This window comes from Gopherus evgoodei, chromosome 18, assembly GCF_007399415.2.
Source record: "Gopherus evgoodei ecotype Sinaloan lineage chromosome 18, rGopEvg1_v1.p, whole genome shotgun sequence".
Taxonomy (NCBI): Eukaryota; Metazoa; Chordata; order Testudines; family Testudinidae; genus Gopherus; species Gopherus evgoodei.
In genome coordinates, this window is record NC_044339.1 from 7,624,295 (window position 1) to 7,652,154 (window position 27,860).

General features: G+C 49.7%; 1 protein-coding gene across 2 annotated transcripts; it reads right to left on the bottom strand.

Annotated features, from left to right (window-relative positions):
* Positions 1–20,701: 20,701 nt before the first annotated feature.
* Positions 20,702–27,821, bottom strand: TAS1R2 (taste 1 receptor member 2). Of its 2 annotated transcripts, XM_030537390.1 has the most exons (6): positions 27,546–27,821; positions 26,309–27,067; positions 24,932–25,141; positions 23,040–23,160; positions 21,784–21,786; positions 20,702–21,630 (listed from the first exon to the last, which is right to left on the bottom strand). In XM_030537390.1, the coding sequence occupies exons 1-6, from the start codon at positions 27,804–27,806 to the stop codon at positions 20,702–20,704; spliced, it is 2,283 nt and encodes a 760-aa protein (XP_030393250.1). In that variant the 5' UTR covers positions 27,807–27,821. The 2 variants fall into 2 exon arrangements, with proteins under 2 accessions (XP_030393250.1, XP_030393249.1); XM_030537389.1 differs by lacking the exon at positions 21,784–21,786.
* Between the last annotated feature and the right edge of the window lie 39 nt (positions 27,822–27,860).

The window sequence follows — 27,860 nt, forward strand, 5'->3', positions numbered from 1 at the left end:
CCATCAGGGTCCCTGGGCCTGAACCCAGAGTAGAGGGTGGGCCTGGGTTCCCCCCAACCCACCACTACAGGAACATCTGGGAGGGGAAGTCAGGCCCCTGTCAGGACAGGAGGCTAAACTGTTCTGAAATAAGCTCCAGGGGCAACAGAGACGGTGGGAGTTCTCTCACCAACCTCCTTGCTGGCCCATGATGAAAAGGGCTCAGTAAACTGTGACCCTGGCCCTAGAGAGAGAAGGGCTACGTGGAGGGTCACAGTGAGCCACTGAGGCTAGCATAAACCGCCTAGAAGTGCAGGACCCACGGGAGCAAGGTCAGAGCTCTGCCACAATGTGTATCTACAGTGGATGTGATTTCCAGCTCGGCTTGAAGTACCTGTGCCAGTGTAGTCCCAGCTGCCTGGGCAGCAGGATGGGTTAGCTGCCTCCAGGACAATCCTGCCCAAGACTCTAGAGATGTACTGGGGGCAGCTAGCACATCCTTTCACCCATGCAGCCGTGGTTACATAGCGATTTTTCATATGCTAGCCCACTCGGAGCTGGCACAGGTCCCTCTGCTCAAGCTGGGAATTATACCTCCAGCTGCAGTGTGGGCATGCCCTAAGTGAGTGGTAAGTCAAGCCCTGAAATCCTCTGTGCACAGCACAGGTACCAAGACAGCAGGCTTCCCCTCCACTGCCTCACCATCCCCATTCATAAAGGGCCACCTGAGAGGCTCATTTGGTTTCTGTGGCCTAGTCACGTCCTTAGCCCGGCCCTGCCCCTGCAGACGAGAAGCCAGTTGTGATGGTGGAATTTTATGCAGATGGAGATTTGTGCACTAGGAACTAGCCTGGGACCCCCCAAACTCATGCCATGCAGCTGCCAAACCACCTCCAAGCATTGAGATGGACCAGATTCAGACCAGCAACCTGTGGAGAAAGTCCCACGCACAATCCCCTCAGGCACCCAGATGCCCAGCTCTGAAAGGGCTAGTCTTTGCCAGGAGTGAAACATCCTGAGGAATTTCTCCTTCGCCCCCAGTGGAAACTCACAAGGGACCAGACAGGGTAGTGCCCTCCCATGGCACGGTTGTAGTGGGGGTAGACGCAGGCTGGGCTGTGAAGCATCACTAAAATGCATCTTTCCCCTGCCTCTCTCTGGAAACTCCCCATCGAACCAGCGTGGTGGCGTTTGGCATCTCTTTTGAGAGCTAGCTCCAACTGGAAAATAGCTGGTGTCCTCCAGAGCATTGCGATGGCTGCACGGTGATTGTTTGGTGCTGCCCACATGCTGTGCGGCAGATCCAGCAAGTCTTGATTTCTGGGCCCCTGGCCCTAACCAAAATCGGGAGCAAAGAGCCCCCGTGTTCTTCAGAACAGACAAGACAAGGCCCTGCTTCCTCAGGGCAGATACTGTCTGCTTGTCACCTGCAGCTGTGAGCTGACTCTGAGAGCTTTTATTATCTGTACTCCAGTAATCCCCAGGGGCTTCAACCAAGGATTCGGCCCCATAGTACCAGGTGAAGTACGGACATAGTCAAAGAGACACTCCCTGTGCTAGAGAGCACCAAGTGTGCATCAGTTTTACCTGCCCATTTTCAGATGTTACCAGCTTCTTCCAGAGGTGGGGTGGGGGAGAGATGCATCTTTTGTAACGAACTTGCTTGTGTGTGTGTGTGTGTGTGTGTCACTGCCCACTGTGGTGTAGACTCAGACGATTCTGTTGTGTGTCATAGCCCCGCTATAGTTAATGAAGATTCTCCTTTAGCACAAGTAGTTGGGGACTGAGCTTTCTAGTGCCGTGAATTTCAGATGGGCCATAATGTGCAAGATATTGACAACCAGGATGTGCTATGGGTCATAGATTTGTTAATGTTCGCATCATATCTGTATAGATTTTACGAATCATGGAGAGAGGCTGAGTTTAATAGCTTTATTATGTTTAAATATGGACACATACACGCCCTCTGCATGTTATATGATGTGTGAGATCCAAAAGGAGGGAGTGTCTCTAGGGTAGCACTCCACATTACTTTGTGCAGAAGAGGGCAGGCTAGGTTGAGTATATCATGGCACAATAACCAGATCAGCCCATATCCAGTTTGGGTTTTTATTTAGGGGCATATGTTCCAAATTAGTTTCGCATGGAGTGTGGAGGCGCCTGGACGGGAAGCCAGGTAACCACAGAGCTTCTGAAGCAGCCATCAGACTTGAAGCTCAGAGCTGTCCACGTGAAAGTCTGGGAATGCAGCCCTGGCTAAGAAATAAAATCCAACGTTCACCTTCTCTTAGCTGTAAGTTCTGCAAGAGCATCTGGGTTAAGCCTGAGATGAGCTTAACCCAGAGCCTACTGACGTGACTAGGAGAGTTGGGTTTAGTTCAGCCGCTACCTCTAGATGGCTAGGATCCAGGTTCAAACCAACTGTGCCAACACAGGATCCATGTAATCTAGTAATCTCTACTAGGAGAATGAGTCTTTGGTCCCTCTCTAGTGTCTGGTCCACTAAGAGGATAATCATCTACTATGGCTGACAGCTTGGCAGGTTTCTATAGAGGCTCATACAACCTGGGTTCAAACTCCACGGGTGGCCCAAGGGCAGTGAGATTATTATAACCACACTGGGCCTAACTCTGACCTTGCATCCGTTTGACTCCTCCATTTTTAGTGGCTCTCGTCCTGCTTTACACCAGTGTGTGAGGAAAATCACGCCCATGTAATCCATTTTGTGGGGGGTGAGGGATTCTGCTAAGTGCTTCTATCCACTGGTGCCTCAGCAGTGGTTGTTAGGCACGTTAGGGCAGAATTATCTAGACTTTAGGAAGTTGCCTGGGGAGGCGGGAGGAGAGGAATAAATTAAAAGGGTCCACTGCGGGCAAGATGAAATCTTAATTGGTTTTGTTAATTCATTATTATCCATTTAAAAAGTGTAAACTGAAGACTGAAAGTGACAAAACATGTCAGTGGAGCTTCTCAACTGTGAACTTCCCTGGGCTGCACAGGAAACCATCCCATTTGCATGAGCCAAGCTACAAAGGGGGGGCGGGCACTTGTGAAATGAGTTTCGCCATTTTAGCCTGTGGCCACACCCCAAGGAGCTGCTGTGGGGGTGCAGGTTGGAGTGATTCCACCAGCAAAGGGGGGGAGAGAAAGGCGGGGAGGGAACCAGTCTAGGACTTGGGAGACCTGGGTTTAAGTCCCTGCTCTGCCACAGACTTCCTGTGTGACCTTGGGCAAGTCACTTAGCCTCTGAGTGTCTCAGATCCCCAACTGTATAATAAACATTATAGCACTCACAGGGTTATGAGGCTAAATCCCTTAAAGACTGGGAGATGCTCAGATATTATGATAGATACATGTGCTATCCAGATCAGACTCACTTGGCTCTCAATCCTGCCCCGCTGAAGTCAAAGGGAGCATGACCATTGAGAGCTGGATCCTACCCTAGTCCAATTCTCACTCCTGATTCAAAAAGGGCAGCCCAACCTGAGATAGATTAAGATTAATAACACAGTCTGGATTCATCCAAAAGGTGGAGTTTCCTGCACAGAAGAGTGGGATGGGGGAAGTGACTCCAGAAAAAGAAGCCACCCATGGACGTTTAGGGGACCCCATGAGGCCCCGTCAGCTGATCCATTTGACCCGTAAACCCCTAGCAGAGTTTCTGAAATATTTCAGCTGTCTCCCCTTCTCAGCCTTAAATTTCAAGATGCAGAGCCCTGCAATTAAATCCTGTGCAACAGGCTTCATTTTGGGGTATCTTTTGGTTTGTATTTTCATGGGCTGGAAAAAAACCGAGAGGAGAGAGAGATGCCGGAAGGGGTGATCTTGCGTTGATTAAATGTTTTGGATGGTACTGATAGATTATGCAGAGAGAATCAATTGTTCAAGGCAGCATTGCCCTCCTGGCATTGTGAAGCAGGCCCTGAAATGTCAGGTTTGTGATCTTAAATCAGCAACCACAACACGGGGGGGGGAATTAAATCGGGGTGGGGGCGAGAGAGGGGGAGAAATCTTAAATGAAAACAACACTAGAGCAGGTTGGGAGCTGAGATGATAATATTAATAATTGATACCAAAAAAAAGTGTCATGGAGGAGACTGATGGCTGTAAGTAATTTTCTGGGTGCTGTGTACACACACAGATGCCTTATCGCTGAAGGATGGAAAATAGCAGCCGAGATGAAACTTTAGATACATTTTAAACACTCAGATGAAGGTGGGGGCAGAGGAGGAAGCAAGGAGCATGGGGCAGGGGAAGAGTTTGTATTGCAAAGCACTTTTCCGTTTGGATACTGAGACTAAGCATTAGATTGGAGCAGATAGCTGTGTTGCCTCAGGCCCAGGAGTGAAGGCAGCGAAGCCAAGCAAAGGGGGAGTTTAAGGCCAGTGGGTTAGAGAAAGGGAGAAGGTTGTTTGTTTTTTTTTAATTTGGGGGGAGAACAGAGTGAATTTTGGAGCTGGCGAGGGATTAAAAGACTTGGCTTCTGTCTGGCACTAGTTTTGCAGACCCTGCCTCACCAAGCTCTGCCCCTGGCCCTCGGTCCTACCATGTTATTCTAGTTCTGGGCTGCCTACACCCACGCTTCTCTGTCTAGCCTAGGTACTTCTATCGCCCCCGATCCTATAAAACCCGAGCACTTCAGCGCCTTTAATCTAGTTATCCTCCCAACACCCCTGCAAGGTAGGGAAGTGCTGAGCCCCACTTTACAGCTGGGGGGACTGACGCAGAAAGACTAGGAGTAGAGACGCTGCAATGGGGCAGTGCGACTGCAGCAGGAGTAAACAGGCCTGAGCGAGCCCAGGTATTGCTAGCAATGGGGTCGCAGCAGGATGGGCTGTATAAGACTGCCCAGAAACCTGGGTAATTACTCGGGGGACTAGCCTGGCTTTGCTGCCTCTGGTATTAAGCTGGCTTGGGCAAGCCCATGCATATGGCAATTGCAATGTAGCCGTTCCTAAGTGACTTACCCAAGGTCACACAAAGTCAGGGGCAGAGCAGGAACTGTTTTCCCCATGACCTTACCCCTGGGCTAGCCTTCCATTCTAGCCTGGCGGTTTAGAAACAGAGCAGCTAGCCCGAGACCAGCAAACTCGTGTCACTTCCGAACCCAATTGCAGTGTGCACCCAGATCTTCCCGGATGTGGTACACGCAGGTGTAGGGATTTTTCATTCTCATCGTTGTGTTCAAATCACCGTTATTCTGTTATATACACAGGGAAGCCAGAAGTGAAAGACAGAGTCATTAAGGGCTTTGGAACCGCCTGACCATCATGTACACAAAGAACAATTTATCCTACATTTATTTATGAACAGCTTACTACTCAGAGCCAGAGGCTGGTGATTAACAAGTGAGTGAATGAATGAGCGCATTTATTCCCTTTGGAAAAGAATCTCATTGTGATTATTTTGGTGTATTACAGTAGCACTTAGGGGCTCCAATTCAGGATCACGGCTCACTGTGCTAGGAGCTGTACACACACATTATGAAAGGATGATCCCTGCCCTTGCAGTCTAAGGAATGATCCATCTGTCTTAACAATCTAAGGTACTTACAAATACCCTGCTATAACGCGACCTGATATAACACGATAAAGCAGCGCTCCAGGGGGGCAGGGCTGCGCGCACTGGCAGATCAAAGCAAGTTCGATGTAACGCCGTTTCACCTATAACGCAGTAAGATCTTTTGGCTCCCGAGGACAGCGTTACATCGGGGTAGAGGTGTATCTGAGCAGCTCACAATCTTTCCTGTATTTATCCTTGCAACACCTTCATGAACCAGGTTAGTGCTGTTATTTCTATTTTACCGATGGGGAACTAAAGCCCAAAGGGACGAAGGGTCAGATTTTTGATGGTATCTAGGCACCTAAATCCCATGGGAGCTAGCTCTAAGTCATTCAGGAAGTCTTGGATGGACTAGGAAATTGAACCCAAGTTTCTAAAATCCTAGGCTGGCGTCCTAACCCCTGGCCATTCTTCCTCTCTGGGCTAATAGTCTGGCTGATTCTTTTGGAGCACAGGGCCACTTGGATCTCCACATGACAGCCTCTAGGTTAAACATCAGTATTGTTGCAGGAGCTTGACAGACAGCAGAGTTATGTCTCTGCCAGCATGTGTCTACTAGGGCTGCCCAGAGGATTCAGGGGGTCTGGGGTCATTGGTGCGGGGGGGCCCTGCTGCCGAATTGCTGCCGAAGACCTGGCACTTCAGCGGCAGGTCCCGGAGTGGAAGGACCCCCCACTGCAGGTCTTCGGGGCACTTTGGCAGAGGGTCCCGGAGCAGAAAGACCCCCTGCCACCGAATTGCCGCCGAAGACCCTGAGTGGAAGAAACTCTGGGGGCCCAGGCCTGGCGAGAGTTTTCCGAGGGCCCCGGAGTGAGTAAAGGACCCCGTTCCAGGGGCCCAAAAAAACTCTCGTGGGGGCCCCTGTGGGGCCTGGAGCCTGGGGCAAATTGCCCCACTTCTCCCCCTCCCCCTAGCGGGCAGCCCTGGTGTCTATTGTAGGCATGACTGCAGCAGGAGCTAGAGAGAGGCCCTTATGAATGCAGTTCCTTAGTGCTAGTCTCATTTACTGGGGCAAACCAATGTAGAAACACGAAGGCCAGCCGGGTGCCATGCCACCCCAGTGCCGGCATTAAGAACACCGGAACCACCCACGGGACAACGTGAAAACATCAGCCCTGCTTGTGAGATGGAATGAAAATGCCTCTCAAACTCGGCTGCCAGCTGTTTCGTCCAGCTGCTGGGCTCAAAGGCAGGTGTTGATGCCAGTTTGTTAATCTAAGGCCACATGTGCACTTGGGAAAAGCCCCAGTGCACTCATCTGTAGCCAGCGATCAGCGTAGCTGCACCAGGACTAAGATCAAAGTGTTGATGGCACTTACAGGGCCTGGCACCAAGGTTAACTTTATCATTATTATTACTATAGCATCTAGAAGCACTAGTCATGGACCAGAACCCCTTATGTTAGGCGCTGTACAAGCCCAGAAAAAGAAGCTGGTCCTGCCCCAAAGAGCTGACAATCTAAGCATAAGACAAGAGGGGTACAGACCGACAGGAGTATAAGGAACAACAACACAGACAATGGTCTCAGCTCACCAGCAGCCTAACTGTTGTCAAGTTTTGTCAGCAGAAGGGCAGGGTCGGAGGAGGAGGAGTTAGTTTTGTGCATGTTACGGGGAGCTCCTCCCAGTCCTTGGGGCATATCCCTATTGCCTCCATCAGGGCACCTCTTCGTCTTCCCCGTGTTGACCCTTAGCAGTGAGCAATGGTGCAGCACCACCGATAGCTGACTCAGGTTTACTCCCAGGCATAGAGACAGCTTCACCCTGGGCATTCCAGGGGGTTTGGTATACTGAGACCTGGATACGCATCGTGTCACTGGTGGGTCACCAGGCTAGGAGTAACTTATAGCTATTTGTCATCTCTTGGCTATTTGGTGGATCTCAGGCCAGTTCCCAGTGGGCAGTGTCCTTGTCACATATGTTGCCTTCGCCGCTGGCACTCACCAGCTGCCATTTTAGCAGTCTCAGCAGAAAGGCCAAGGGTTATGACTACATGGAGGCATGGCCCCTCTCAGTCAGGACAAAGGTGCATTGGTGGGCCGGTGGGGCAGGGAGATTTACTACTGCTGACCAGGCTGTACCCATCCTGCGAGTTAAAGGAGGACTTTCTCCCCTGCAGTTAAGCAATAGCCTTTCACTAGCCCAGAATTCAAATGGCTAGTTGGGTCCAGGAGACAGTTTGGCCTCTTCACCATTTCACTTCAACAGCTCCTTGTCTTCTCAAGGCTGCCCCTGGCCGACTATCACTTCCCCCATGCGGCCCTGATTGCCTCTACAGCTGCCTCTCAGCACTAAGTAAACACTCTTCACTTCTATAGACTTTTGGCTTGGCGAAGTGTTAGGATCCACTGCCCCCGGCCCCTGCCCTGGGAGCCCCAGCTACCATGCAAAACTGCCTTAACGTGACAGGGGAAGCAGCCAACACACTGCGCAGCTGGTGTAGGAAAGGCTGAGATGATGGCACCGGGGGGAATTCAGAGGCTTGGCAGATGGAGAAGTTTGCTCTTAATCCCAAGCCGCCCCGGGCCAACTTTGCTGTGGTTTCCCGGGCTGTCAGAAGCCTCTTTATTTGCCATGTGAACCAACCTTGAGGTCTTTAGACAATAACAAATAATTTATCTCCTGGGGGGTTTCCCCGGAGAGCCATAAGAGGAGAGGCTCCAAGACAGAATCTGCTGGCAGCGGAGCAGACGGCATTCACCTGTTACTCTTCTCAAGCAGGCTGGCTCCGAGGCATCAGAAATCCAGACAGGCCTCCCTGGGGCACACTGAGAAACATGGGGGTAGGTATGCTCTTCTCCTGTTCCCCTTCCCAGTCCACACCCAGAGACTTCCCACCTCTGTGCTCAAAGAGCAGGCCCCTCTGAGAAATTCAGCCCTCCATTCTGGAGGATGGTTCATGGCCAGCATTGCCCACCTCTCCATGGCAGTCAGTGCCTTTCAGAACTCAGAGTGTCAGATGGCCAGGTTCTGTGTGTCGCGCATCTTTCTGCATATGAGCTGGATTCCATAATGATCAGGAAATCAGGTTGGGAATGGTTAGCAAAGGTAGCAAAGTGACTTTGATTCTGTCTAATCTCTTTGTAATTACTGGAGGAACAGCCATTTTGGAGGAACAAATCTCATCCTGAGCTGCGCTTTGCAAATCAGCCGCTTCGACCACTTGCTGGTCAAAGTATTTGTGCGGTGTGCTTGGTCTTCCCGGTAGCCTGATATTTTTTCTGCTTTCTGATTAGACAGCTGGAATTTTCTGAATAGAAACCACAGGTGTTCATACAAAGGAGCAGCCATTCCCCAAACAGAAATCCCTGGATGCAAATATCAAGTGAATTTAGCACTCATGGAGGCCCAGAGACTGTCCCCAGAACAGGTACCACAATGTAATTCAAGCTTCCCCACCAATGTTACTTAACCCTAACCTGGAGGGGCTTCCACTGGACGTGAGAAGGCCATTCAGTCTCCACGGCCCATTCTGCCCCCAGCCTTTCTGTATACACGGCTAACAAGGAGGCCAGTTACCATCAACTGTGCCATCTGGGAAACACACACACACACACACACACACACACACACACACACACACACACACCTATTTCATGATAGCCACCAAAGAGCTATCAAATGGCAACACTATACAATCAGACATTACCAGCCTGGGCTGGATTTAACCTGGCAACCAGGAGCTGAAAAGCTCTGCATCCCCGGACAATCCCTTGAGTCACCCAGCCTCTCAACATGCAAACTGAGGGGCAAATTCCCAGCCAGTGTAATCCGCTGCACTGATTTAATGAACTCTGCCGATTGACACCAGCAGTGAATTTGGCCCTCTGTTTCTTAGGCTCCCAAGAACAACTTTGAAGCAGGGGGAGACGTGCACACAGGTAATATCCTTTGGGTATCTTTTGCCCACCCGTCGGACTAGAGTTAGTCTATGTCGCCATGAGCCCATAACCTGTCTGCCCTAAATGCAAGCTGGGTGTAGCCTCTGGATCTTTCTCCCCACCTCTGTCCCTTGTGGCTTAGCAGCAGCATCTAGCAAGGTCTTTGCAAGCAGGGACCCAACTCGTCAGGGAAGCAAGACTCTCAGATAACATTATTCTAGATGTGCAGGGGACTGGGAGACTTGGGGCACTGTTAACTAGCCGTGCTGCCTTTTGCCTTGGGTTCAAATGTAGCACAGGTGAGTTGGGACTGAATCGTCTGACCACCAAGTGGCTGCATCCCCAAAACCACCATCATGGAGAGGCCACAGACACTCTCCCTCTATGCCACAAAGAGGCATATTGGCAGGGTGATATGTGCAGGAAACATACATGCCACTCTGGCTATATCTGTCCTGTGGATAGACTAGGAGACTCTGATCTCCAGGGCTCTACATACCCGTGTTGCCAACCTCAAGCGTTAAAAAAAATCACGAGTCAAGCCCCAACATAATCATGAGATTGGCTTTAAATTACAAGGTTTGAAAAGCTTGGATTCTGCTTTGCCTTCTGGGTTTTGTCCCTTTGGGGATCACGTTTCACCGCTTGTCTGCACAGCCACAAGGGCTAGAAACTTTCTCGTTTGGTTTGGTAATGAAAGGTGAGATGCTGGCGCATTTATGTGACTGCAGGAATGAGGGCTTCCAGAAAAGCACCAAATAAATAAATAAATTCACACGAGTCTGGCAACGTTACTACACAGGTGTTTTAAAGAGAATGGGGGAGGCAGCCAATTTCAGTGTACCCTAGAATCGGTGCTTGTTGTGGAGGGGAAACTGGCTCATCAAAGCCCTGTCCCCTCCTTGCTTTTTCTTACCCAGGGTTATTTCTCTACTCATAGAGGTTGTGCATCCCTGGGTCACAGCCTCAGTTCTTGTTACTGCCCCAGAACTATGTGAACATTTGGATCTTAAGCAGATCTTTGTGGCTACCTTAACTCTCCATAACAGGCTGACCCACGACTCCTCTGTACCCCCAGATCCAGTCCCGTCAGACTCAAGAGATGTTTGATCCTAACTTTGCACCTTGAGCCGCTCTCGGGTAAGAGTCCGGCGTCCGAGTTTCCATCGGAATGAGGGCTGGATTGCAGGCCACCTTTCCCTGATCTGGTGGAGAATGGGGTAAAGAGCACCATCTGCTGTCTGATCCCAGCACTGTATGCAGCTGGAGTCCTTGACAGTTCCCCAAACTGGGTATCAAACCACTTCCCTGCATTTAGGTTTCCAGGTGTTGAGGACTGAAGTGGTGGCAGCACAGCATGGGGAGAGACTAGGGACACAGAGATGGGAAGAGGGAGAGCAACAGACAACAAACTAGGGAGACGCAGAAAGCACAAGACAGAGAGACAGACAGCGAGGCCTTCGGTCTCCTAGCAAATCCTCTCCAGTGTTTGTATTTTACTCCCAATATTTTCCCCTACTGTGTTTCATTTTCTTCTGTTCTCTGTTTCTCTCCTTTGCTTCTCCTCTCACTCTTGCTCTTCCGCTTCATATTTTTCTCCCCCTGTTGATTCCCACCCCCAGCATGTTCCTTGCCACCTCCTCTCTCTTGCCTTTCCTCATTCCCCTTTCCCTCTACCCCTTCATCATCCAGCTCTGCTTTCTCCTGCCACCTTTTCCCCATCTTCCCTCCATCACTTCCCCTTCACCATTCTTCTGTCCCTCCTCCACCCCCTTGCACCCCTCCCCTCTCACATCAAACCCCTCTAGCACCCAGCTGGGCTCTCTGAAATGCTGTCCCAGGGAAGTGCTGCAGGTACCAACCTGATGGAGGAAGTCTGTCCCAGGTCTGTGGTCCACACTCCTCCTTTTATCGCACCCTCTATGACTTTCTCCTCTTCCTCTCTAACTTCCAGGGACAGGCCTGGGAAGTCTCTCTCCTATCCCCTCCTCCCAGTAGCCTCAGGGTCTTATCAGCCTGAAACACCAGTTCGGCCAGGACAGGACTGGGCATTCCTGTCTGCCTGTGTGCTCCACAGTTGGCTGCTGGAGCTGTTCTCAACCAAGAAAGGGTTCCCCCTTCTTCTTCTCCTGCCTGAGAACATCTCAGAACCACTGTTTGATCCACCAGAGCTATTGCACCTTGTAATGCATGACAGGGAGAGCTTTAGCGCCCTATGGGGTTGTGACAGCCGTGTATATGACGTGCAGTTTGTGACTGTGAAAACCATGCCTCTCTACTTGGAGAACACGAGATTAAGCCCCCGGGCTCTGGCTGTTAGAAGGAACTGATTAATACAGGTGAGCAGGCCTGGCATATCCCATCCAGTAGAGGGCAGGGCATGTTCATGAACCTGTGCAGAAGCAGCTGACCCATGGTAAATGCCCACAGATCAGTGGTGTGAAAACTTTCCCAATCGCCTCCCACCCCCTTACCATTCATGGAATTTGTCATCTCCTCACTCCCATTGTAGCCACAGCCAAAGCTTCCTCAGCAGTGGGCTGCTTCTACCTTGCACCCAGGTTGCACCGCTAGGGCAGGGCCAATACCTGCCTCTTCCCGCTCAGGTTTTCAGGGTTGGGGAAGCTGCGTGCAATGGTCTCTGGAGGCTGCCGGAAGCAGAAATCAGCTGACCCACAAGCCGGGTGGCCTGTTGAGGTGAGTTAGGGAGTGGAGGTGGCGCTCCCTCCCCATACCCCACAGCCTGGCATCGCCGCTTGCCCCACAATTTGAAAACCTCTGCCATAAATGGACCCAAACCGAGCCATTCACTGACAGCATAGTGTGAAGGGTGGAAGAAATTGGCTTGACACTTTCTGACAGGTGTGACTGTGAGGAAAATTCCTCCCCAGGGAGCCTCAGACTGTCACATCGAGCTGGGGGGACATTCTCTGGGGAAGCAGGAGAGGCAGGTGGAATACCACTCAGTACAGGGGCTTAGGCATTCAGACTGAGTGTTTAGCTGAGGCAGGAGTCCCCAACCTTTCTTTCCTGAGGGCCACCCGTGCAGCTGCAATAGGTACTGCAGCCCACTCCATTAGGGACAGTAGTCGTGCGGGGCACAGGACTCCCCTCAGTAGGTACCAGGGCCAGTGAGAGGGTAAAGGGGCCAGGCAGGTGCTACAGCCAGCTCCTGCCCTCACCCTCCACCTCAGCAGCCCGCTGAGTGCTTTGAGTTGGTCACCTGGCAGCCCTGCCCCAGTCACCCACCCAGCACCCTGGAGTGCCTCACAGGCACCTCCTGCCTGAGAATGAGGGATGGGTCGGGGGCACCAGCACCAGCAGAGGCAGGCCGTTGGGCTGAGCCTGGCCGTTACCTATGATGGGCCCGATCACGGCACTGTCAGGTGGAAACAGAGCAGCATTGCTGAGCCCTGGTCCCAGGAGAAGCCCCAGGGCTGATACTCCAGGGGGCCCAACAGCTACGGATCGTGGGGTGCAGCAACTCAGAGTGGGGATGGCTGCGAACCTTCCAGCCTCCTCCAGCTGACCTGAGAGCTGCTGTCTCTCAAGGCCGGCCCCTTCTCCTTGTCCTCCACCTGGCAGCTCCACTTCAGCCTCTGATGCCCGCCAGGGACGCTGGGCTCCTCCAGCTATGGGCGGGGGTCATCGCCAGCTACCACTCCACCAACGTATACAGTTGCGGTGGCACAGTTTGGTGCGTTATAGCCATACACAATGACACTCTAGTCACGGGGACATGCTGGAGCAGGCACATCAAGAATTTATGCTTGCGTGGGACTAAACTGATCCCAGAATGACCGGGGGGTAGGAAGGGTGGGTGCAAAGGAGCATAACACTTTCTTTCTGGCACGGGGATAGCAACCTTTGTTGATGCTGTGACAACGATGGGTGCCATAGAATGAGGTTGTCCCAAAGAGCAGATCCCATTGCCCCTGCCTGTAAGAGGAAGGGAGCACATTTCTACACTTCACCTCCAGTGGGTCACGTGTTGGGTCATTACTGATGGTCCAGGATGAATCTGCACACAGCACATGGTTACTTATATCCAAGAAACATATATCTGGTGCCCTGCAGAGCATAAATATGCCCAGAGAACAGCAGAGTCCCTGCCCCCGAGGACTTACAGCCCAAAGGCTGGGGTGGTGTGGTGCAGTGCGATAGCTTACAGAACCAGTGCAGCTGCACGTGGTCTGAGAGGTTTCCTGGAAGACATGGATCTCCAGGAGGCATCTGAACAAGGAAAAGCAGGGCTGCAGAGCTCAGGGGATTCATATGCAGGGGGTTGGCTTGGGCCCAAGCTAAAGATAACACAGCCCCTATAGGGGGCTAATAACATTGTCGGCAGCTAATCATTTCCTTTAAAACACAGACTGACCTGTTTGATGCCCAGGACTCAGCTAAGGGAATTCAGATGTTGACAGGGAACACCAGCTGCAGCATGAAAAGATCTGTTACGTGCCTTGCAGCTGGTTTAATGGCAGAAATAGCTAGAGCGCAGAGGTGACATGTGGGGGTCACATGCCCCCCCAATTTCTGCCGGGGTGGGAATCGGGCTGAGCGCGGCTGAGGGGGACATGCCTGGGAAAGGCACCAGCACCTTGCACTCCCGCAGAGTCCGGCTAGCAGGTGTCAGGAGTAGGGAAGAGAGACTGAGCTGGCAGTGGATATAATAGGCTAGGGAAGGCTAAGCTTCTCCTAACCTTGGCCCCACCCATGCGCCACCCTGAGGCCCCGCCCTCCTGCCCCCTCCCCCACGGTGGGCGGGGCTCAGCACAGGCCGGCAGCTCGAGTCGGCCAGCAGCCCAGCGTGGGCTGGGCCTGGGGTGGCTAGGGTGACCAGACAGCAAATGTGAAAAAATCAGGACAAGGAGTAGGGGGTAATAGGAGCCTATATAAGAAAAAGACCCCAAAATCTGGACCGTCCCTATACAATTGGGACATCTGGTCACCCTAGGGGTGTCTCAGGCCAATTTGGGGGTCAGACCAGTGCTTGGTCCAGGAGTTGGGCCAGCCTGGGGGTCTGTCCAACCAGGGGCTGGCGCAGGCTGGTGCTCAAGCTGGCTGGTGGGGCTGGGCTGGGCTGGCTGGCAGCCCAGGGCTCGGGGCAGCTAGGGTGGGTGGGCCTGTGCTCCTCCGGCCACTGGTGGGGGGACCTCCAGTCTCCGGTGGGCGAGGGGGGCACAGTAGGGGCAGGGCCTCAGGTGGAAGGGGCAAGCCTGGGGGGCTGGCCTCCCCAAAGTGGGAGTTCATACGCTGCCCAAGCATGGAGGCAATGGGAGAAGTGGGGAAGGAGCTGTGAAGAAGTGGGGAGCAAGGTGGTACCAGTTTGGAGACACCTCAAGCCTCATTCATTGGGTGCGAGACTCGCTCACTAGCATGCTAGCTCACTCTCGCACATGTTTCTAAGCTTATCTCACTCGTGAGAAAATATGTAAAGATTTAAACTATTTTTCACTCAGGCACTGCAAGAGACAACCATAGATCCTGGGCCCCAAGCATGGGGCTTAGAGCTTGGAAAGCTACTTTGCAAGTTTATGGACTGTGGCCATCATGGAGACTACAGGGCTGCAGATTGCAGTCTGTAGGCAGGAGAGAGGAGGCTACACAAGGGGTTTTCTGGTGGATGTAAACACTTGACAGTCAAAAAAATATGAGTTTGTCCAAAAAAACAAGCAGGACTTGATCGAAAGTTATTTGGTTCTGCAAAATACAGTTCAAAATTTAAACTCCACTGGACAAATTCAGGGCCCTTAATTGTCCTGGTAGCAGGCAAGGCTTCTCTTTTTTTTTAAATGTATGCTGTGTTGCCAGGTGCTGTGCTGTGGTCATCAAGGAGAAAAAGATATAACATGTCATCTGGGGAGTGAAATACACTGCAGAAATAGCAGAGCAATGGCTTTACAGCCACAAATTCCTTTTGTTCCCGTGGCAAATCCCATCTCTGATAAAGTAAGTCAAATATGTTTAATAATTATGATTACTATTGTTAATTATTATTATTATTATTATTTATTAACGCTTTCAGGGCACTTGGGTTTCTCAGCAGTAATTTGCTGACTTTTTTTTTTTTTTTTTTTTTGGTAGTACAGTAATTTATTCCTAGTACTTTGCCAGAAACTCTGTTTGCAATGTTTTCAGAAAGTTTTGATTGTTTTTACGAATTAATTTTTATTGCAGCCAAGATTTTCTGGTTCTTGTACAGTTTTCAATGTGTCCCGATGAGCGTTAAATATTATTTAATTAATTTAGCTGAGACCCTTTATCTAAGGCAACAGGATTATTACAATACAGTGTGGTACCTATTAAAACTTACATAGACGCAAACTTGCAATCCTTTTATCACAAAAAAGTCCACTCACTGTTTGTATATTATTATTATTATTATTATTATTATTAACATGTGTGCTTGTGAAACTCTGATTATACTGGTTGGATTAAAAACATGGACTATTGGATATTGCCTAGGACCAAAGATGAGTCCTTTTTTAAGCAATGACCTAACCCTCCACCTGGGAAGTATTCTTTGGCCTTGAATCTCACTCTTTGGTACTGTTAAATCTCACTCTTAAGGTCAGCCAACATTTGGCAGGTGCAATGGGTAATTAGATGGGTGAGCAAGGGGCCAGAAGTGATGCGTGGGGCAGTCATATGGCCCCCCTTTAAATTCTGCCTCCCCTACTATCATCAAGAGTTACATCTCACCTCTGCAAGAGCCAGAGAGGGGGAGACACATGCACAGAACCAAAAGCAATGCCTAGACTTCAGGGTTACAGACTAAATCTTCTACTGCAGCAACCTCTATGCACAAGTCCCTGCTTTAGCGAGCCAGCCACCATCTACAGCACAAACATGTCACAGGGCTGCCTTAAGTGCAGCAGTTAGGCCAAGCAGCTCAAAATGGAGCTTGCTACACAATCCACTTTCACCCACCCAGGCCAAGGGAAAAGAAACTGGCTGCCTTGTTGAAGCAGGCCCAGTTGTTGCAAGGTGGGAAAGGATACAGGAGCTTCCTCCCCGGGACTGCTCCTGTGGTGTAGGACAAGTCATGTAGACTTCTCTGTTCAGTGCTTGGGCCTTGGATAATGACTGCTCTTGTGGGGTGAGATCCTGCTTCTTCTACCTTGCAGACTCCCCCTGCCACGCGGAAAAGCCCCAAGATTCTTTCCCAACAGGTAGTTGGAGAGAGCAGGATGCCCCAGAAATCCTAATGAGAATCCTAGCAGTCTCCAGCGTTGATCACAGTACGTACATACATACATAAAGTGCTATCTCTGGGCAACCTATTTCTTGAGGCACTGCAATTGTTAAATCTCCCCTCCCCTGCGTTAACACAAGAATGCAATGCAAAGCCCCCCAATTAGCTGAACGTCCCATGCCTACCTCTTGCACGCACACGCACACACACACACACACACACATATAGTGAAGTGCAGAGATCCTGATTAGGTGACCCCACTCCCCCTGACTGTCCAATGCAGAGAGACCCCAGTCTGATGATCCCCCTCCATGTAATACAGCGAAACCCCGTTAGCTCAACCCCGATTCTCTGAACTGCATATCTGTTGCTGATTCTGAAGTGCATTTTTTTGATTTACCAAGAGCTTTAGCTATCCCACAAGGCAATGAGATAATGGGGATTTGTCTGCTGTGCTCTCAGGCACTTCATATGCCACAGTCTCAGGGGTTATCCTGCCCCCTGGACAATATTTCACTGGTATGGACATTGCAGCCAGTCAATGTTTGTGTGTGTGTCTGTATAATTACTGCATTGGTACTTGAGCTGTAAATATGATCTGCTAGAGGTATCTATGCATTTTTGTGTTGCCAGTACTTGTTATTTTACTGCAAATCTCATGGTATTTGGCATTTTTCTCATTGCTGAAGCTCCTGGAGTCATGTGATTATGTGAGACTCTCCACTGTTTAAAGTATATTTAGATTCATAAATTCCAAGGTCAGAAGCTACCATTGTGATCATCTGATCCGACCTTACCCATAATAATTCCTCTTTGAGCCTACAGCATATCTTCTAGAAAACCATCCAATGTTAAATTAAAAATTGCTAGTGATGGAGAATCCACCACAATCTAGCCCTTGTGGCTGTGGAGAAAAGCTTGAAAACATGACTCCTAGCGGTACAATAACTGGAAAGCAATTCAGTGACCCCAAGATTTATGATGTTTGACAATCTCATGATTTGTAAACCAATCTCATGATTGTTGGTGCCTGATTCATGCCTTTTGCCTGCTCGGTATAGGCAATATGGTTCTGGAAGCCAGAAAAACACCATCCCCTCAGTTTGGTAGAAAAATTAAATGATCCCCTCAGTTTGGTAGAAAAATTAAATGATGTCTTCTACGGTGGAATTTACCGTTTCTTTTCCATCTCTCCCATGTATTGTCCCCATCTTACTGGATGTGCACTACCCCCTGCTTTCTCATTTGCTTTACTTTAAATCTTAGGTTCCGAGACAAGCAAGTGAAATTTAACATGAAGGTCCATTCATTGTGAAGAATGTAGCGTGGCCCTTTGCCAGGAACAATTCAAAGCGTTTTGACACTTGTTAATACCCCTGCAGCTTCTGTGCATTCAGTCTGGGTTGCATTAGCACCACGATCAATCTGTGGTTGGCGGAGGTGGGAGGGGGAGGAATGACTTTGGGATCCATCCAAGAAGTGTCATGCTCAATCTAGGCTCTTATAACTACTTACCTAACATGGTACATCACATGGTTTGATCTGCCAATTAGCCTCAGTCAGAGCTGCTAACCGAAAGCAGATGGATCAATACATTATCGTATGGAAAAATCTGCCACTTCCCATTTTCCTGGAGAGTGGGAGAGCCGGGCTGAATGCCCCTTCCTAAAATCACCAGGCAGCAGCAGGTCTTAGATATGCAGGAGTGAGGATGAGCAATTAAGGGAGCTCTGATGCAAAGGTGATGGAGAGGGGAGTGGGGACATGTGTAAGTACCTAGGTTGGTAGAAGGCTGGTGGCTGCTGTTGCTTCATACAGGTATGGCATTGCACATGAGCGAAGGAGATGCCCTTAACCTGTTTCCTCTTTATTTTGTGTGTGTTGTACATTGGTATTATGTAAAGCAGCACCACTAGCCCCTGCTGTCCTTCCCTTGCAACCTCCCCTCCCCTGGGGTATAAGAATTTCTGTTCCCCCATCTTGGGCAGAATGTTAGAAGCATCTGAGCAGGCAGGAGAACATCTCAATTGTCTGATCAGAACATTGGAAATTCCCATCCCTCTTTCTCGTTGCCCCACCTTCCCAAACACAGGCAGTAGCATTTATCAGCTTCAAAAAGAGAACTGTTTAAATAGCATTAAGGGCCTGATTTAAAGTCACAAAAGCCATGAAATTCAGAGTTAAGGCTAAAAATCCACTTGACACTTTGGCCTTAAGTCATAAAAGGCATGAGTCAAAGGCAGCAGCTGAGTGCTCAGAGTTGACTGGCTTCCGAGCAGGCTGGGAGAGGGATGCAAGTCAGATCCCTTAATGAGATTTAAATGAGCTGATGGCCTGAACTCAGAAGGTTCAGAGATGCTGTTTGGATTAGCGTTGGGATACTGATCCGAACCGCTTTGGTCTGGGAACTGGGCTGGAAAGTGTATTTTTTTCCCCAGGGGCTAGTCCTGAGAGGTGCTGAGACCCAGCAGCTCCAACTCCTGTCAGTCTGTGAACTCTGAGAGCACAGGACCATGGTTCAGTCCAGAATCCAGGTTATTTGTGATGTGCGCTCCTCTCTCTTGGAGCCCGAGATTGCAGGGTTGTACGAGGAGAGGCAGTGTGGTTTAGTGGGTAGAACATCAAGCTGCAAATTAGGAGATCTAGGCCACTGGCCTGCTGGGTGACCTTAGGCAAGTCACTTCCTCTCTCCGTGCCTCAGTTTCTCCTACTGCTTGTCTTGCCTATTTAGATTGTTGGTGAGGGACTGTCTCTTACTATGACTTTACAGTGCCTAACACAACGGTACTCCAATATCAGATAGGAGCTTTAAATGCCATCATAATCCTAAATCTGGAACCGTTAGCCCTTCAGCAAAATCGCAACATTATCAGAGCAAATCAGGTCAGATTTAAAACCTTTATTATGGTAGAGGAACAAACAGAAAAATGTAACAGCATCAGGTTCGTGCACCTAGAACAAGGAAGTCCATTACGCTCCAGCCATATTTGTTGGTTTGAATGAGCTGCTAATCCTACATTTTGCCAGGCTGCTTTCAAAAGTTTTTTATGCCAGCTCCAAGCTAATAGTATCTTGTCTAGTTGCATAGGGTCATGTAGCAATGCACATCAGCTAGAAGAAACTAACTCAAAATATGGATACGGCTATCCAGCTTTGGTTGTTCAAGGCAAAATTTTCACTAACGGCCACTGAGTTTCGGTGCTCAGTTCAGTCTTTGGGGGCCCGGTTTATTTTAGGGATGCTGAGAACCCACAAGTCCATGGACTCAATGGTAACTGAAGGTGCTCAGCAGCTTTGAACACAACGCCCCACAGGCCTCTAACTGGGGCACCCAGAATTACTAGCCACTTCTGGAAATGCTGGGCCTTAATGTCTTGACCTGGGGTGAACTTCATGACAACTTTATTGTTGGGAAGGGCCAATTCAGCCAAAGCAAAACTCTTTGTGGAAACGTATTGCTTTGGATGGAAGTTCCATTGGGAAGGTTTCTCTGGTCCAGGATGGAATTTAGGTCTTACATTCGGTGGGGCGGCGTCATGACTGGGCTATAGAGTCAGTCTCTTTGTATCTGGCCCAATAAATATTTAATTATTTATACAAAATGGAACCGCTACAACTGGAGAGACTGACAGAGACTTGACATCATAGCCTGGTGGTGAGGGCATTCAGCTGGGATATGGGAATGAGGCTCTGATTCAGAGCAGGGACACACACCTTGTACCCAGATCCCATGTGAGTGCCCTCACTCCTGTGCTGTTGGCTAGTCTGGAGTGAGTCGCTTACTCTCTTTTTGCAGAAGACTTTGTCTAGTTCTTGTTCTGATGCAGGAAAAAAAACAAACGTCAAAACCTCGAGTTGTTTTGTGAAGTAGAACTCTTGTTTTCCGGCCAGCCCTAGTTGTTGTACATGTTGCCTCGTTTGAGGGGGTAGGAGGCAAATTTGCAAGATTCATACAGTTGTACAATCTACAAAGCACTGATGCACTTCTTGAGGAGATAAAGACTCTCCTCCAACCCAGACAGGTTGGAATTGGGTCTTCTTTCACTATGGGGATTGTCTCCGTACAAAGACGAAGTACCTGGTTAGTCCTGCCTCATGGTGTAGCTCTGGATGACGCTTTGGAAGTAAGCAGCCGTGTTGCGTTCTGGATGGAAAAATATCAGATAACACTTGGGACCAAAGTAACCGATGGAGATCCCAAGCAAATTGATTACCACTCCTATGACATCGCAGATGGTCACCAGCATCCCTCTGTACACAGACATGGCCAGGAAAATGGCAATCTCGGAAACAGCATAGCAGGTCATGCACAGCGTGATGTACTTGGCTTCGTTGTAGTTCTTGGGAAGCTCCTTGCCTATGTAGGAAAAATAGAAACACAGAATAGAGAGAAATGTGTCTAGGCTGTTGTTCATTAGCAAGGACAACTTGAAGCTCTTGTTGCATTGCAGCTCTACTGTAGAGGGATCGTCCTCCAGCACTAACGGAACTGGAATAGAAGGGTGGATGATGACATTCGTCACAACGATGGTGACTTTCAGAGCTAAAATTACGGTTATAAAAATGTACTGGCCATTATACTTCATCCAGTAGCTGTAGGCTTTGGGCAGCCGGGCCGCCATCTTGAAAATGCTGATGATCTGGAAGGACCTAACGGTGAGGCAGGAGATGCACACGGTGAAGCAGAGGGTGTACACTATTTGCCGGCACATGCACTTGAACTCTGTTGGGATCCCCATGTACACGGGGACGTTGATGAAACCGATGATCAGAGACGCTAGCATGAGGAAGCACATCCTGCCTCCTGCAGACTTCACCACGGGTGTGTGCAAATGAATGGCAAATATGACAGATATGACTACAGTGGCTACAAGGCCCAGCACCGAGAATAGCAGCAACACCACTGCAATGCCTTCTTGCCATTCCAGATATTTCAAAAGCTTTGGGTAGCACTTTTGACTTCTGGCATTGGACCACTGGTCAGCTGGACAAGGCTGGCAGTTGTACAGGTCTGCAAAACAAAATGTGGTGTTTCTGAAAGACCCTACCAAAGGCTGTCTTATCTGTAAATAGTCAATATGTCTAGTAAGAGCATAACTGATGGGAGTGATGCTAAAGGTTTCGTACCCATACTAGCTCAGGCCACTGTCTTGTAAGCTCTCACTAGCTAAGCAGGGTCAGACCTGGTCAATTCTGGATTGGGAGACCTCCGTGGGAACCCCAAAGTAGTGGTGGTTGTACAGTTGCTAAAATTCTTCTTTCTGACTAATATGTGAACCAGAGCCGTAAGCTTGGTCTTAGGGGAACACTGTGCTGTTGGAGGTGAAGTCGTTCAAATGAGAGGTAAAGCCACTTACGGTCCTTAGCGATCCCATGGGTTTGTTTTGGTTTGTTTTTCTTTGCAAGTGTTGGGATTTTAACCCTAGTGTCTTGGCTAAATTCCAATCTGGGTAATTGCATTCTATATCCCAAAATTCCCCCTAAACTTGATGTTGGAGTCAGTGTTCCTTTTCCCTTCCTCGTGGAGTAGTTTCGTTGTGCACCGTTACCCTATTGTGTTCCATCCTAGAGGTGACGGCATTTCAACAGTGGCCACGGTTCCTCAAAGTACATAGTTTGTCAAGCTTCTTGGAATCCTTCAGGACAGACGGTGCTATGCAAATTTAAGATATAGATAACACCTAAGGTCTTCTATTTGAGGATCTCGCATGACATTGCAAACATTAATTTAAGCTTCACAGCTCCCTTTTAAGATAGGGTATTATGAAAAACTGAGCCACAGCGATGCCATGTAACTTGCCTACAGTCAAATGGTGAATCACTGTTAGAAGTGACAATGGAAGTCAGGTCTTCTGACTCTTCATCCCCTTTTCTGACTACACCTCTACCTCCATGCCAGCGCCCGCTCCCTACACACACACGCCACGCACAGAGAATCTGAATCAGTGAGCGAAAACATGGCCTTGCGGGGATTATTGTTACAGCAATGGAGATCTCAGCTGAGACTGGGGCCCCGTTGTGCCAACTGGTGTAAAAACACGCAGTGAGAGGCAGTGCCTGCCCAAAAGAGTTTACAATCCCAAAGAAGATGACAAAGGAAGGATTTATTATCCAATATTATAGATATGGGACTGACTCCCAGAGAAAACTAAGTGACTTGCCTAAGGGCACACCGGAAATGTGGCAAGGCCAGGAACTGAAACCAACTCTTCTGGGTAAGAGATTCATTCCTTTCCTAGACTCTAGGACTAGATGGGACCATTAGATAATCTAGTCTGACCTCCTGGATAGCGCAGGCAGAGAGTCTCACTCAGCTACCCCTATCTAGAGCCCAGTAACTTAACTATAGACCTTCTGCTGGGAACAAGCACTGTCGGATTGATATGAAAACAAGGTGCATTTACGTTGCATTTTCCTTACCGTTGTTGTTGAGAAAAGTCCCTTCTTCACAGTCAATACACTCAAAACAGCAGCTGCTAACAGTTACAGGCTTCCTCCGCTGTCCGTACTCACACTGCTGGGAACAGACTGAAATGGGGACCTGGGAAAAGGGGAATTGGAGGAAAACAATGACGATCTCATAGCAACTTCCAAGTGAGCTGGAAGAACTTCTAAATGTTCCATAATAGAACCTCAGCCGATCATATATATTGTCCAGCCCTCTACTCAAAAGGGGAACAAATCCCCAGTTGTTTTGTTTTTGTTTTTTTTTTAACCTCAGTTTTCTGAATGGCCCCCTCAAGGATTGGGCTCACAACGCTGGGTTTAGCAGGCTAATGCTCAAACCACTGAGCTGTTCAATTCCAATTCAGCCACAGTATAGACAGGAAAGGGGATACACAGCTAGGATAAAGCCAGCCAAACAATATGCTTTACCTTTAAATAGGGAACAGGGTTTAGACTGGTGCTCTTGGGATTCAGCCATCAGTTATACATACCTGCTATAACTTTACCAGCAAGTTTACCATGTTCCAATGGCAGAGAACCAGGGATTGATTTCTTGGAATGGCCATAAGCAAAACATTCCTAGGATCAATCTAACTACTGCATCACCTTTAAATAGAGAACAGGGATGGACATAGCCACAAAGGGTATGTCTACATCTACAATTTTGCAGCGCTGGTTGTTACAGCTGTATTAGTATAGCTGTATAGGGCCAGCGCTGCAGAGTGGCCACACTTAAAGCAACCAGCGCTGCAAGTGGTGTTAGATGTGGCCACACTGCAGCGCTGTTGGGCGGCTTCAAGGGGGGTTCGGGGAACGCGAAAGCAAACTGCGGGGAAGGAGATCTGCTTGCAGGGGGGTTCAGGGAACACTGGAGCAACCCGGGGAAGGAGACCTGCTTCCCCACGGTTTGCTCTCGCGTTCCCCGAACCCCCCTGCAAGCAAATCTCCTTCCCCGCGGTTTGCTCTCGCGTTCCCCGAACCCCCCTGCAAACCACGGGGAAGGAGACCCGCTTGGGGGGGGGGGATTCGGAGAATACCGGAGCAAACCGCGGGGAAGGAGACCTGCTTGATTACCAGAGAGGTATCCTCAGGTATGCTGGGATACCTGCTTATTCCACGGAGGTCAAGAAAAGCGCTGGTAAGTGTCTACACTTGATTACCAGCGCTGGATCACCAGCGCTGGATCCTCTACACCCGAGACAAAACAGGAGTACAGCCAGCGCTGCAAACAGGGAGTTGCAGCGCTGGTGATGCCCTGCAGATGTGTACACCTCCTAAGTTGCAGCGCTGTAACCCCCTCACCAGCGCTGCAACTTTGTGATGTAGACAAGCCCAAAGGCAGCAGTCATCTGGGAATAACCTAACGAGCCACTGGATGTCGCTGTTGTACCAGACAAACAGCTGGAGGAACATTCTTCTGGCAGGAGGCAATTTAGACTATTAAAGCCAAGGGCCAGACTTTCAGGCCTTGTTCATTTATGCACAAGTCTGGCACACACAGCCCATTCTGGCCGCTTTTTTGGTCGCCTGTCATTTTGTTGCCCAAGTGATAGGATTTGCGTGCTCGAGTCCCATTTGTGTGTGTAACTATGGCACAATAAACCCTAGCTTCTATATAGCACTTTACATTTGAAGAGTTCAAAGCACTTAACAAAGGAGGTGAGTATCATTCTCTCTGTATTACAGATGGGGAAACTGAGGCACAAAGAGTGGACATGACTTGGCTGAGATCACCCAGCATGCCAGTGGTGAATAGAATCCAGGTCTAACTCTGTACTCTATTGACTAAGCCCTACTGCCTTGGGTTTTGCTCATGTGGTTCCATGACTTCCCCACATGTGTGATAATGGGTGGAAGGAACTTGCCGTGTTGTTTGGGGTGTGCCAGGAGATGTTCTGGATGTTGAACAGCAGCTTTTTGTTTCTGCTGTAGGAGGCAATTTTCTGAAAAGGGTTGTTGGGTTGGTCCCACTTCCACTGGATGATCTCGAAGCTGTTTGGAATAGTGCCTCTCTCTCTGAAATTGATCCTCTCGTTGAGCAGAGAGAAGTTCACGCGCTTCACCTCTGGCACTAGCTGCAAATGGAGAAGGAGAAGATGATCAATGCGCACGTACTGCTAGGCACTGAAGTTACAGATTGAGGTCACTTCCTGAAAGTCTAGTTCTGCTCTGAAAAGAGACGCTGCCGAAGGAGCAGCCGTGGGTATTTTACTTGGTGATTCCAGGTCAAATGCTCTCAGTCAGCAGAAATTTTCTTCTAAGACCCAGCATGGCAAACTGACCCTTGGATCAGAAAGTCAAACTGGGCTCTTCTGGCTTACATATACCTAGAGATTCTGCAACTGGGACTCAATCAACCAGGCTAATGCATGAGTCAGAAGAGAAGTCAGCTCGCCCCCCTGGAGCTATGTTGACTTTGCAAGAGATCTAAAAATCCTTAGGGTCAGACCCTGCCACCCATGTTCACGCTGAGCAGTATCTTACATCCCATTGATCACAATGGGACTGGTGGGTGAGTAGGGGGAGAGAGTGGCCGATTCTGCCATCCTCGCTCTGGTCTGTAGGAAGTGGATCTGACTCTCTGAAGACCATGGCGCAAGTCTGTTGAGCAAGATGTTGCCATTTTGACACCCACTTTGCAGAACAGAACTGCACTCCAACAGGTCCTGCAGGAAGTGGTCGTGGTAAATGCAGTAGTGGTGCTTTTCCTCCGAGTCGTTGCTGACCCCTGCCACACATGCCCAGTGCGGAGTTTGTGTGAGGTGGGCACTGTTCTCACAGAGATGCCGTCTTTTGGTTGGGGGCCCAAAATTAGACTCGGGTAAGGGCGTGTGTACCTGCGTAGAGATGGACTCTTTGCTGCTGTGTCTCTGCCCTAGCGTGAGTTTGGGACTCAGTACCTGCTGTCATTCTGCAAAAGTTCATTTGACCAATTGAGCTGGATGCAGGCACGATCTATCTGTCCCTGCTAAGCAAGGAGACTGTGCTTCTGGGACAACCACATGGAACTGTGGGCAAGCTATTCTGCAACATGGACAGTTGTCTGCTAGGAGCTAGGTTGGGGTCATCTGACTCATCTGATGCAAATCACCAAGCAGCCATCAGAGATGCACACCTTTCTGTTCCTAGCCATATGGGCTGGAGGGAAAAGGCTCTACTAGCATTCTCCCAATGCCCCAAGCCATGTAGTCCCACGCCCTTAAAACGTGGCTTGGATTTCTTAATGCAAGCATGTGGCCAACCTGCCAGGGGTAAACCATCCGCTTGTGGCATCCTGTGGTATTGCAGCCCAGCAGCCTGTGCAAAGCGTGAGCCACGATGTAAACAGAAGAGTAGACCCTGAAGTCTGTGCGCTCCCCTTGGGCCCTCATACTGTGCTCTGCGTCTCGGGCAGCTCTGAGGCACTGGTCGCACTCTTGGTTGCATGTAGTTTGGTCACTCGCCTGCTCGTTGGCTCCTTCTGCCAGGCTGACCCTAAAGTCGTCCAAACCAGGAATGGAGAATTCTTTTACTGCCACCCCCAGAATGGTGCCCAACCTCCAGAGGTCAGTGATGTTGTACAGGGCGGGCTCAGTGGCCCAGGCTTCGGTGGCAATCCACACCAAATCCGTGACATTCTGGCGGACAGCTTCTTGGAAGAAGAACGGTAGAATCAGCTCCAGGGACAGGACGATGACCACCTTGGCCGTACTGTGGATGACCTTTCTGACAACGGACTTGATCTTTCCCTGCAACTCTAGTGAGAGCATCTGGCTGCTTTGGGGCACTGGGATGACCTCCTGCAATGCCACGCAGATCTCGGTAGCCCTGGCCCGCAGGAGCTTCAGGTTTTGGCGCCCGTAATCATCGTCGCTGTACAGAATGTTGATCCAGTTCCAGCGGAATTCCTTCAGCAGGAGCTGCATGGCCACAATCTGCTGCTCCATGCTGGAAATGGTTTGGAAGGCGGTAGGGAAGCGTTTGCGGTCGCTCAGCTCATTAGTAGTTGCCGTGTAGGAGATCTAGGGGCAGGGAGGAACAGGGAAGGGACAACGTGAATAGACAGACATGACTTACACCCGGTATAACAGCTTTGGTGTTGTTGGACTTGTACAGGGTGTACTGATGTAGGGATTGGCTTTCTCTGGAGTGCAGACTTAATGCTGTCATAATACTCAAATTAGGAGCTGGTCTAACTACGGAAACGGAGCGTGTCTGAGTTCCAGAAAGCCAGGAGGTGCCCAAGTGAGCCGTCCAGCAGCAGCACTCTGCACATCTGGTATGATTTACATATAAAGGGACCAGATTATCCCAATGAAAATATGGGATACCTCTTGCTTGCCACCCAATGGGGAGCATGTAACACAGGTTGATTTGAGTATGCTGAAGCTACAGAGGGCTGACTCGCTTCAGACCAAAGCGCGGGGGATATGTTCATGAAATCATTAGTGAGGCAAGCCCTGGAAGGTTTGTCCAGCCCTAACATGGGCACCAGCTTACCTGAGGCACGAGGAAAAGACTCAGTACCTGGGCCGCTATAACAACTGCTTGTGAAGAGTCTGGGCCAATAACAGCCAGCACCCGGGGCTGGTAGTGTGTATAGTTATTGTGCAGCTGCACCACAGAGTGCTTGTTGGCGAGGAAATACAAGATGGGGTGGATGAAGTTGGTCAAATAACAGACGTCGACCATCTCATAGCCTAGGGAGACACCAGGCAGCAGAGTACTGGAATTGTTGATCTGCTCCACTGCGAACCTCATGGCCCGGAGGTGGCTGTAGCTTGCTTTCTTCAGCGTGTACCTGGGAGGAGTGTA